General features: G+C 37.9%; 1 protein-coding gene across 7 annotated transcripts; it reads right to left on the bottom strand.

The window, feature by feature from the left end:
- Positions 1-3,304: 3,304 nt before the first annotated feature.
- LOC122549694 (homeobox protein Hox-A9) lies at positions 3,305-12,455 on the bottom strand. Of its 7 annotated transcripts, none has more exons than XM_087986961.1 (6): positions 9,421-12,065; positions 8,716-9,092; positions 8,011-8,209; positions 6,184-6,897; positions 5,387-5,953; positions 3,305-4,722 (listed from the first exon to the last, which is right to left on the bottom strand). In XM_087986961.1, the coding sequence occupies exons 5-6, from the start codon at positions 5,925-5,927 to the stop codon at positions 4,481-4,483; spliced, it is 783 nt and encodes a 260-aa protein (XP_087843087.1). In that variant the 5' UTR covers positions 5,928-5,953; positions 6,184-6,897; positions 8,011-8,209; positions 8,716-9,092; positions 9,421-12,065; the 3' UTR covers positions 3,305-4,480. The 7 variants fall into 7 exon arrangements, with proteins under 7 accessions (XP_087843087.1, XP_087843088.1, XP_087843089.1 ...); XM_087986962.1 differs by having other exon boundaries at positions 8,929-9,092; XM_087986963.1 differs by lacking the exon at positions 8,716-9,092 and having other exon boundaries at positions 8,011-8,130; positions 9,142-12,065.
- Positions 12,456-12,697: the final 242 nt, after the last annotated feature.

Raw genomic sequence — 12,697 nt, 5'->3', positions numbered from 1 at the left:
CATCGACTAATAACGCAGACTTTCCCGACAGTATGTTTTGGAATACATAGATCTCGGATTTCGTTACACGTCATTTGTTGTTGTTTCCAACGTATTATATGGCTATAATAGTACCCCCCATTCCTTCTATGCAGCATATTAACGGAAGTAGAAGCTTGTTAGCTGCTGTCTGAATTCTGGCTTGGTTTTGCGCTGTGCCAATAAGTATCCAGGCTTTATAAATGTATGTCGATATTGAAAATAAAATTGAATACATTGCACTGAAGTTTTCTTGACAAGATTAATTAATCCGAGCGTCATTAGTTTTTATCACTTACCACGGTATTTATTGTTATTATTCACGTGATCGTTAAGGGTGTCAATGATGGAAGAGTTTTTAACACTAATATACTCACTTTATGGAAGTGAGGAAGCCACCTGTTTCAGTTTCCAAAGCGTCAAATCATTAAGTTTCATTTTTTAACTTTCTGATGAATGTAGAAACTTCAGTGGTGTTCTTTAAATAAACCAACCTCTCTGAAGCAATACTAACAAATCCGACCGGCTCTTTCATTCAATCCTTCCCAATATGTGCACGATTGTACAAAATCCTTTCACTCGAAAATGGGCACAGTCAGCAGATATGCTGCAGTTTCACTCAAGGTGAAAATATAACTTGGGCATCTGGATGAGAAAAAAAGTATCCTCCGAACTGACTTAATTTCTTACCATTATAACACTTGATCAAAGTATTAATCATTTTATGAAAATTGTAAAAGTTACCAGTCAGTACTTTGCATCCAACGAGCATTTTACAACATGCCATTAAAATTCAAAACACTGAGATGATAGATATAATTTTATACATGACTACAATTTGAAGCCAAGTCATAAATATACTAAAAGGTAATTATGTATTTTGCATTTGTACCTCAGGACTATGCAACATTTAACAACCGATTCTGACTGGGAGAATTTCAGCGAAAACAAGAGTAGGTTCATTTGTGTTTATGTATAATATACATGTGTACCTGAATATGTGTGCACATACATGCGTGTTAATGGATGTGCATGAGTGTCCGTTTTACTGGTTTTATATATATATATATATAAACATATGCTCTTTTAAGTATGATTGATGTATAATAATTTACGTCATTTCAGTTTGAGCTACTCCTAACTTCCAGTTGCTATCCCCTGTTGCACACAGCGGAGTAGACTAAGGAACAAATTGGAAGTTGATCAATTTAAATCATGTTATTGTGCATTAAAAATAAAACACTGAGGTACAAATGGATTTCTAAACCCTGTGTCAAGTGGAATTAATCTGTCCACAAATAAGTTGATGGATTCAAAATGAATATACTCCATCGACCTCAGTCCATTTTTACAAGTGTCATTTGTGGTAGATGTTTTCATCCTATTTACAACCCTCTGTATAAATAAATCCCAGTTTATCGCAGTTAGTACGTTTTTTGGCAGCTTGGCGGCACCGTTTTTAAATTCTTCTGTGGATTACCACTGCCATCTCCTGGTAAATACGTAAAAGTGCAACTGTGAAATTGCAGGCTGAGAATGCACACAAACCCTTTTTAAACTGCAAAGAAGCCAATACCTACACCGTTTTTCCACAATATTCGTTCTTATATCTATCACGTTAAATTGTAAATAGGGTTAAACCACGCTTCAAAATAACTAAAAGACCTGTTATTTTTTCCCCACTAGACGCAATAAATTAGTAAAACGATATTTGAGGGGCCCGTGTTAAAGACGAGACTAATAAAGGTCGTTATTTCCGCAGACCCTTTTGTCTAGGCAGCCAGACAAAACAAATGGATTGCCTTCTCTGGAAAAATACTGATTGTAGCTGGACAGTTGTAAACTCATTAAACCCGAATTCCAGACGGCTTGCCAGACCCTTCATTTTATTGCAAGTCTCCTTGTGTAGTCTTTGAAGTTCCAGATGCAACAACAGAGGGCGTCACAACATTATAACCCCTCAGACTGAGGACTTGTTTGAAAATAAAATTTTAAAAATCAATTTCGCCGTTGTCTAATGAAATAATAATAATAAAACAAAGATTGCAATGCTATCCGAGTGTTTGCCGCTAAATACTGAAGAATACTCCAAATAAAGATCGTCAGTGTCGTGTTTATGCACTTCGCCCCTTAACCTCCAGCGTTTTACACCCCATAAACGCTTACAGCAGTCATTTGCTTTTATTGCGGTACACCACTCTGGATTTTACTAACAACAGCCACTGCCAAGACTTCTAACTACTTAGGCCTCTCTGCTCAGTTTCCAAATCATTTGAATCCCACTAAATCTATCCAAACTGTCGTCGGAGTCTTAAAAAAAAAGTTACTAGGGATCTTGCAGTTGGAAGGGAAGTTACAAAAAAAGCCAAGCGCTACCCAACATTCGCTTTAGACTAGTATACTTTTCTTCTGAGGAATTCGACACTTCTTGGTTGATCAGTTAAAGAAATGGCGGCAGGGATTTGAACCAGTGCGACTTTCTAGAATTATTTGCCTCGTTTTAATCCGATAAAATCCCAACAATTTTGAACCTCTTCACACGGGCAAACAACTCAAGATTATTCATTTCCACTTGCAGCAGAAGTGCTGCATTTCTCGGATAAGTAGCACACAACAAATCATATAAATAACCAGAGGCCTTGGCGCATGGCCAGGCGACAAATAAAAGTTGTTAATCCACAGGTTTGTACGTTCTCGGGTTAATTGGTGATAACCGGGCGTTAAACTCAATCGCATTCTACATCTTTGTCATGATATCCGCTTCCAAGCCAAAGTTGTTAGATCACACTTAGTATTTTCTTCCCTTTTCCATAAATTCCAATCTTATGCCAAAGTTAGTTACCCCTCTTAAGTCATGTTATGTCAACAGTGGTGATAACATTTCGTTGCAGTATTTACTAAGGAGAAGCCAAACTTTAAGTCACGTTTTCAATGTCATAGTTTGTGGTAAAATCCAAAGATTGAATATGAAGTACATCATTAATGTTTGCAAACAGTGCAATTGGGTGATATTACGGACACTGTTTTTAATATTAGTAAGGGGATTGGATTATTTTTATTGCCATGACATATTTTAATTAACTTGTTCGCCTGACAGTTTAAATTTTGATTCACCTATTTAAAATAACGGTAGAAGGAAATGTGCACATTTTAAAATTTTTCTGCTCCGAATGGGGAGCTTTGGGGATCCTGCAGTGCTGGTGAAATTTTAAAAATATATAGTTGAGGAGTTCCATGCGAGATGTTTGCATATATTGAGCTTCAGAAAGAGAGACCATATTTTATATGTAGTCAAACATATATTTTATTAGACAACAAATAAAATGACATTTCATTACAAACAGTATAGTTTGGTCAATATGACACGAGGTAATCATTTCAAACGTGTACACAAGTGTAAATGTGTTGCTCTACAGGTTTAAAGACAACCCCCTCCCCATTTAAAACACATTGGTGGTATATGTTCCTTCTATTGCACCCAGGCATTTTACTTGTACACATTACATTTATTGACAATGTTGCTTGTTTATTTATTCCATCGCATAAATGTGTCAAAACAATTTTAAGGGCGACACTTACACACAAAACATAGGTAGTTACTAGTTATACATATAGGTAGTTTTAAACCAAATCTTACACTTTTCTTTGCACCACAACACCGATAAATACAAAGTGTCTGAGAACTTTATTCGTGCTTTTCTCACAACAGACAAGAGTATCGTGTAGCATTATGCTCAGCGCTGCTCTTTGAAATACAACTTATATTAGCATTCTATGCAAATCAGTTTCATATAATTTCTGAAGAACAACACAATCGTCATGCACCCCGGGCAAGGCCGTTACTCAGTCTCACAAAGACAGCGAAAGCCTGGAGTTTCTACAGGTTCATTCACAGTGAAAATAATACAATGTATGTTCCAAGTTCACCACGAAAATAACATTTCATATGCACTACACAGCCTGTTCTCTTTATATTAAACATCCTGAGTTAAATTGAGATTTTTCTTTCTTTTTGTTTACACGATCTTTACTCGGACACCGCCCAAGCACAAAGGCCCAGTCACAGGGATAATCACGACAACAGACACAAGGATTCAAGTATATAAGCAGCCTCGTTTGCTGCATGTAAAACAAGTAAATATTAAACGAGTACAGTATTACTGAATTACTGTCCACACTGAATAGTGGTGGATTAAGAAAAGGTAGTTTTCATGTGAAGTAAGGTAGATTCCGTAGCCACATACTTAACCTTGCCGTAAATGTCTCCCTCTTTGGTTCCCAACTAACAAGTGTATCAGTCTTTTACCCACCAAATGCAGTCCAGAACGGGCAAAGGAATAAATTGTGCTAATGGGATGACAAAATGTACACGTAGTCTTTCTGAAGCAGGGCCTAACTCGATTGTAATTGTGATTTAGTCTTTTTTCTCTCTCTCTCGCACACAGAAATATTCTAATTCGTGTCACCGGTCGTCTTTCGGTCGTTCCTTGTTGATTTTTTTCATCTTCATCCTCCTGTTCTGAAACCAGATTTTAACTTGCCGTTCGGTGAGGTTAAGGACCCTTGCGACTTCATATCTGCGGTCTCGTGTGAGGTACATATTAAACAAGAATTCCTTCTCCAGCTCCAAGGTCTGATGCTTGGTGTAGGGGCAACGTTTCTTTCTTGTAGATCTTGCATGCAGCCAGTTGGCGGAAGGGTTATCTGGGAGTGTGAAGGAAACACATTTAATATATTTTCCTTTTACATGCCAGTCAAAATGTTGCGACATTCTCAGAATCAAACACCGGTTGAGATAAACAAATAAAAAAAAAACTGAGACTGTACTGGATGAATGAGGTTGGCTGCTACACTTCCAGATGTTTTCACTGACATTTCAACTCTTAATGCTAATCCCCTTGCTCAATGAAAAACTCTATGAACAGAGCCCAAAATAAGTTAGAAAGATATAATATTGTGACGGCCCTGTAAATTAGACATAAATAATCTAATATGTTGCCAATTGTGCTTCAATTAGATGTTGTAGAGGTTTGTCCAGCAGCTTTATCCTCATCAGCTTTTTTTTGCAACAAATACACCTGAATTAGAGTCAATTACGCTCAATGTCTCCCCTTCTGTCTTCTACAATGAATGGAAAATAGTTGAGTTTAGATCCAAATTGTGTTCATGTCACTACCGAAATGTACATCGTTAAAGCTTAACCAATTTTTTGATAACTATTTTGAGGTACGTAATTTTTAAAAACCCATCCCATAAAACTGCAAAGAGATTTTGTTATTTCGCTGTACAATGTAGGAATATATAACAGTTTGCATTTAGAGTCTTTATCTAGAAAAGCAATACAAAAACGTAATGTTTCCACACTTACTTGGATCCATATGGAGCTTATCTGCGTTTGACTCAATCTCTCCATTATTTTCAGTGAAGGAAACCTCGCTCACACGTTTGTCGACAGGAGAAGGTCCACAAGTATAATCTGAGAGGGCTAACGTGTGTGTTTCAAACGTGGTGCAGTCACTCCTGCGAGCCGCTACAGGCTCGGGCTTGATGCCGTAGTGTCTGCTGGAAGGTAACCCAGTGAAAGACAGGGTTCCCGGCATGGGCTCTAGCCAGGAGCGCATGTACCTACCATCGGGCGCGGCGGCAATGGGCGCCTGGTGCATGTACGGGTGATAAACAGTGGGCATGCTGGCAGAGCTCTGCGCATGAACTGGGCTCCAGGAGGTGCTGAACACAGTGGCTTTGGACTGGAAGTTACATGGGGAGAAGTCGGGGTGCTCAGCAAGAGCTGTCTGTCTGGAAGACTGAGCCAGTGGACCCGAGGCATATCTGGACGACAGCAGCTCCTCGTTCTCATGCATGATAAGGGAGTCGACATAATAATTGCTGATAGTCCCTGATGTCGACATTCTCGGCAATGACACCGCAAGCCCCTCTGAAAATATGAAAGAGCAGATTTCAATGTAACAACTTACCGCCGCGACAAGTACAGTCTGCTAATATGGTGCAGACGCACTTCCTCACCATTGGATAGGCTCCTCACGTGATTCAAAATACAACAATAAAGTATAAATCAATCCGCAGCTTGTAACAGGGTCAATCTTTTATAGGGAACATTTTATATAGCAAGTCCGTATGTTTTTTTATGCAAAGGGATATAATCACCTCTATATATGGAAGCTGATTTCTTTGTTGCCAGCTGAAATGTGAAGCAAGTATTCGGTTGCAGTTCTTTTTTTAGGGGACTATTTTATATCATAATCAATCTTCCCATCAGATGCTCGTTTTTTTTTAACGAACACCTTATAATCGTTAACCTTCACATAAAAGATTATGGAAAGAGTGAAACTATAAACTGCAGAAAATAACAACGAAGAAGGAGATTGGACAGGTATTTATTATTCATGCTTAATAAAATTAAAAACGCATTCTTGACAAATAAAAATCGTTGACGAAGTTTTAAAGCGTACCTCTGAAAAGTAGCGTGTACCTGCAGCTGCTAAAGATCTCTCATTTAAAAGGAAAACGAAGCGCACATAAAGCACACTGTGACCATCTCCGTTTTATAACAGTTTGAGCAATAAAACTACATGTTAGCAAGCCACAGCCATTCTAAAAAGGTTTTTTTTAACCTCCAAGAAATCATAACAAACTCCAACTTCCGCATTCAACACGCTTTTTTAGTTGACAGATGCAAATATACAGGCAAAATACATTTCTTGGGACACCGGACAATTCTACCGTTCTTCTCTTCAGGGTCGTGTGGTTTGTCTTTTGCTTTAGTCACTCACTGGTATATTCTGTGGACAGTAAATCGGGAAGCTCTCCCGCACAGACTATATTCGGAGAGCCAATCTGTGATATGCCTAAGATGCGTTCCTTTCAATGGCAAATACAAACAAACGGTTAGATATATAAGCAGAGATAAATATAAGAGTTGTATTGCAACAAAATTAGAAAACATTCATATTACTGCATAATCGGCCTATTAAACATTGCATGTGCAACTAATTACTGTGCCTTAAAAACTAAGTAGGCCTCTCTCACATGCGTTCTGGGTATAAATATATCTACAACGATGGGCGATTTCACTTACATACAGTTAATAAAATTAACAACTAAGATGGAAACCAGAAGGCCAACATTGTGGTTTAAGATGGCATGGTTTTAACGTTTTGTTTGGAAAATGAATTAAAAATCCGGAAGACAAAAAACTGCACACAATGATATGTGTTGTTGCTGCTATTTTTTCGGTTAGCTTAATTAATCAATGCAATTATAGAATGCGATGTTTCATTTCACGTGTAAGAGATAGGCGTCAGTGCATTTGTTGATCCAATTTCAGTCCAGAGGATTTAGCAAGCGCTGTGACAATGTGACACTGGGTTGTGTTCCATCGCGCTACTCCTTTTGAAACATCTTTAATGTATGCAGTAACTCAAAATTCTAAGTAACATTGGCAATAGTATTCCAATTCAATACAACATTCTCCAATTTTTGAAAGACTTAGATCTTTGAAGACAACAAGTAGCATTACTTGGTATCTGCACTACCTAGTTTTCAAATGAGGCTTGTGGTCTTAATGCCCATTTTCTATTTCATTGTTGTTATTTTACTATATCATATGCGAACATTTTGAGAACTCGTGCTACAACAAGTTTAATTTAAAATACGTACGGTGCATCTCGACGGGAGCAACCGCGTTAAATAAAAACCCAAATCTTCAAAAACTATCCTGAAGTTGTTGATCTGCTTTGTGGATCACACAACATACAACTATCCATTAAACAAAGACAATTTTCTTATCCTACATTAGACCAAAGTGCTGGCGACGGTCGTGAATCGCTTGCTGCAGCTACCCAACACCACCACCCACCCCCCACACCTCCCCCTCCAACATCCGCTAGCTGCATGTACCCTTATTTCAAAATCTTTACGGTTAACTGAAATGCAATTTCATTCCCTCGATGTTTGGGTCCTCTATATCCCAACCTTTCTTTAGATTTCCGTGCATTCCTTATGGAGAAGGGAAGATTCATTCTGTCGCCTTTGAGTCAGCATTGACTATCTGGTCAGCGGAGTGTTACAGCGTCTCTGGCGGAGTGCTAAGGTCTAGAGCAAAATCGAGAACCATTCAAGTCCAGTGTTGAGCCTTAGAAAGAAACCGTTTTGTGTTTCCTGTGCAGATGGCCTGAAATTAGGATTCAAATGTAGATTCTATATTTACAAAGTGAAATTAAGGCGCTCTGAAACTGCATAACGCTTAAAACAGCAGTTCCTCTCTTTGAAATGTAGTTTTATTTAAATCTAGAGAGAAAAAATATATAAAATCAAGCCACCATTAAAACGCCTGAAAGAATTTGCCAACAACCTTGGAATGTGCCGCGTCTTGCTGTGCTCCATAAAGATTTATAGATGTGTACGAAATGTTTGATTTTAAAATGATATTGTAGATTTCGTTACAATTAGCACCGCGAATTCTCAGGCTCAAATGAAGCACTGTTTTCTCGCAAAAAAAAACCGATAACTTATGAAATTTGGTGAGTTGCTAGTTTAGATTTTCATCTGAGGCTTTTTTTAACGTTCAACACAGGAAACTCGCATGTTAACTTACAAATTACAGCTCTGGGCGACGTGTTGTTAAAAAAAAGACTAGACCGAGACAAAAAGCCTTTAAAATACTTGGATACAACTCACCAAAGGTCTCAGGAAGAAATTAGTGACATCACTCCAAACCAGCACAGACTGTTCAGCAATAGTCAAAAATACAAGAATTCACCCATTTTCATTTTAAGATCCACAGCAGACTACCGGAATTCACCCTATTGTCATTTTATAGCAAAGCGAGTGGAGCGATAATGAAGCTAGACTGCTATAGATGCATGTGTTGTTTGGAGTCGGTCAACTTACCTTGAGAATTGTGCTAGTAACATGTGAGTTGTAAAATATTTTATTAATTCATGCAACGTTTACAGCACTTAAGACGTCCGTCAAAATGCAGGACTCGCATCGCTTACAAACTGCTCAACACTTTGCGACACAATCCAGCCAAGAGGGTTATTTACTGAATGCACCTTGTAGCCAGAAAAAAAATACAAATTATTTTTAAAAAATATTCCAAACCTGGGCTAAAAGTGAACGGTTCAAGGCAGACACCACATTCGATAGGTGAAATTTCCTGGCATTCTCACTGTATCGTTTAGAATAAAATTTAAGCGTTGACGCCTTTATTTCCGTTCAGATAACATCTGTGTGAAGTTGCAAAGCCAATTTGTGGGCTTGCAGTGTGCAATGACGACAGCGTGTTCAAAGTGCTTTCATCATTTTCGAGTCTAATTGGCGTATAGCGTATAATTTGGCAAAGATTTACAAGATGTATGTAAAACATAAAATAAGACTAACTAAATCCTGCAGGCATCTGCGCGAGAGGTTTCAAATCTGGCCGAGCCGGTCCCGTGGTCACATTCACGGCTTTAGTTTCAGTAAAGTCATGACTGAAGAATATCTCAAATACCAAGTGTTATGTTGGATGTTGGTTGCTTACGAAAGGTTGAAACGCTTTCTGGTTCATCCTCATTGGTTTGAAATGAAATACTCAATTTACAAGTGTGCAACTGGACCACATGTACCGGCTTTTCAAAGCCAACCCTTCTAATTTGAGATTAAAAAGGAAAGTACAAAACTACTGCGGCTCCTTTTTTTTATATATATAAAGCCTATAAATCACATAAGCCTCGGGAGAATTTTGCGGGCAACCAGTAAACAATAAAAATCGTAGTGTTAGCCGAATGATATTTAAGTGTAATTTTTAAATGTTACCATTATATTTGTGAAAATATGACAGGAAGGAAGCGCACGGACCTCACATACTTCAGTGTATTTAAATTGAGAAAGGCTGTTCTTCATTAATAGTACCTAAATAAAACCACATTCTACACTTTATTCAAAAATGTAACAACTAAAGAATTATTTCTGATTTCTTGCCAACGCGTTCGAATTACAATACTCCACAAATGAATGGGAAGGCGCTGAGCTAAAGGTCTGTGCTGAACTGCCTTTTAAAGAGGGCCTGGCCGCTGTCAGCAGTGATGTTTTGAACAGCACAAACTTGACTGTGCTTTTTCTTTGTGAATTTTTAAACCATGCCAAAGACAGTTTGCAGCTTCTGAAATCATATTAGGATAACATCACGCCTCGAATGCACAACAGCCTACATTTTCCCGAAGACATCCTTTTGTATTGCGCTGAAAAAAAAAGTCAAGATAAATGTTTTTAACTCGGGCAAAGTATCCTTCTACAGTACGCCATGCAGTGATAAACCTAACAAAGAGGATGATATGGTTTAATATTGTAAATGCGCAATTTGTTTTGTTCGAATTAAATATCTATGGATTATTTATAACAGTAATTTCAGTTACATGGGCATTTGGAAAATTACACGTATAAGCAATTCCTACTAAAATAAATTCTCATAGCGAATCCGCTGTACTTAGCTCCGCGTAGCAAAGCTACAGTCTATGCATATATGTGTGTGTGTTTTATATATATAATATGTAATATATATATATAAATTTAGTGCTGCATTCATGAACGAGCACAGAATTTATCCTGCGACAATCACCTAGCTTCATAGATTTAAAATTGAGTAATTCCAATCGGATGGTCTACTCAAATCACTATACGAACAGAATAAAGTGCCATTGTGTTTGTTTACTTGCTTTGCTTAGATTAAAGCTTCTGTTTGTCTCGCCTAAACAGCCAATATAATGGGACAAGTCTGCTTTCTGTGTTTAGTCTAGTTTTCCTGCAGAGGCAGGAGCCGCCGACCGAGCAGCGCTTCCACTATACTCCGCCGAGGTCGCTGTTTCGAAGAACAACACAAATTTACTCGCCTAGGCGCCATGTAATGATCATAACCGAGGCCTTGTGCTTTCAAGTAATTTCTTTGTCTTGCACATGGCAGAATATATAGACCTAAAATGCATATCCCAACGCGCTTGGTGCCTTTCCTTTTTATTTTCGTTTTTCACCGGGAAGTACAAGATCAGTTGTTTATAAAAATTGTTCCGTTTAGGCGATATTAAAATATGATGAAATATTTATCACTGACAAAGACGAAATCTGCAATGCATCGATTACGCCGCTGTGTAGATGAAATTGCAGTTATTTGCAGTAGCATTGTGCCGACCTGCATCTGTGTTTTAAAATAATCATTCAGTAGCACATATGCACTGACAGGAAATCTGAAACGTGAACTTGATCGTTCTTAGAGAAAAAATAGCAAATCTAATGGAAAGCATTGCATTCATTAAACTCCAATTAACACGAGGTTAAGGAATAATGATTCAGTATTTGCCTGCAGAGTATTAGAAGGTATGCTGCTCTTTGCAAAATAATATACAAAGTTGTATCAGTTTGAAAACGGTCTCTCGAAAAAAAACATTTGCTATTAAAAAAAGCATAATTATTTTTGACATAAAACATGCCATTTTACTGTTGGTCTTAGAAAATCAAAACATTTTACTTATACGTGATTATTAAGTAACTGCGGTTTCTTTCCAAACCAGCGACAGAACTCACTGGCGAAGAGGATAACTGCAGTAATTCAGGCAGTTTCGTGTTGTAGAGATAGACTTGAGCCCCAACAACATGAAACTACCTAAATCACACATCAGCTCTATCTCAGCTCTTTAGATTCCTATCATTGTACATACATAGGTTAATCTAAATGCAAATTCAACAAGCTTACCCAAACAAAACAAAATCACATTATGATGTTACTCGTCACAAACTCGCATGCAGTTTACCAAACACGAAAGACATTCCTTTAACCTGCAATCTTGTAGTCTCTGAAATTATTTCCCAAGTAATTCAGTTCTTGCATTCCAGGTCGGAATGGTATTCAAATGAATAGATTTAATTGTAAATTCAGCACGAGAATAATTGTTGGTTCCCTACTAAAAATGGCGGGTTCTTTATTATCGCTGTGCAGGATTTCACGCGATCTGAATGCATGTCATTGACTCCAGTGATGATAAGCCATAGCAACTTGTCTGCACTGCAATTATCACGAGTTCAAGGTTTGTCCGAATAAAAGAGCTAGTCAGATGACATAGCCTTTCGAGATAAATTTTCTTTTTTCCCCTTTATTCCCCATCCCTCTGCCAAAAAAAAGACGATATAGTAACTTCAACTTTTATTTGTGAAAGGCATTAATTGTATTTTAAAAGATAATAGATGCAAGATTATGAGAAATAACCTCTTACCTATCAGTTTAAAATATAGGATAATGGGCCCTTGCATTCGTTCCTTTTACAGACCTTACCTTCATCGTAAATGTGTCCAAAGGTCTTATCTGCTGTTTTTTTCGATTCCTCACTCTCTTCTGATTCTAGCCGATTAAAAGATCTGGAAGTGTATTGTGCTCAGAGAAAATCAATTTCCTACATCCGAGCCGTGCTCTGCTTCCTCTGTCTTCGTGGCTGTTCGCTCAACTGAAACCACTCGTCCAAGACAGCAACAACCCAGATATACTAGCAAGTCATAAAACTCAACAAAAGCCGACAAACGTTACAGCACCATTGCTATATAGCCCAGACAAATTACGACCGTCTAGGTAATATTTAAATAGATTGTAACGGTAATTGCCAGTCTTTACACCCACCATTCCTGCTGTAAG

Source organism: Chiloscyllium plagiosum, unplaced genomic scaffold, assembly GCF_037043375.1.
Source record: "Chiloscyllium plagiosum isolate Xiang-an unplaced genomic scaffold, Cpla_swu_hap1 HiC_scaffold_5, whole genome shotgun sequence".
In the NCBI taxonomy this organism is placed as follows: Eukaryota; Metazoa; Chordata; class Chondrichthyes; order Orectolobiformes; family Hemiscylliidae; genus Chiloscyllium; species Chiloscyllium plagiosum.
This window is presented reverse-complemented; position numbering and strand designations above follow the sequence as displayed.

What these genes read in the sequence shown, in the direction of transcription:
- LOC122549694 (XM_087986965.1), bottom strand. Translation starts at nt 5,927, where the DNA reads ATGTCGACATCAGGGACTATCAGCAATTATTATGTCGACTCCCTTATC. An exon ending in TAAGCTCCATATGGATCCAA is followed by an intron (nt 4,723 to 5,386) that starts GTAAGTGTGGAA and finishes TCACACTCCCAG; the next exon opens with ATAACCCTTCCGCCAACTGG.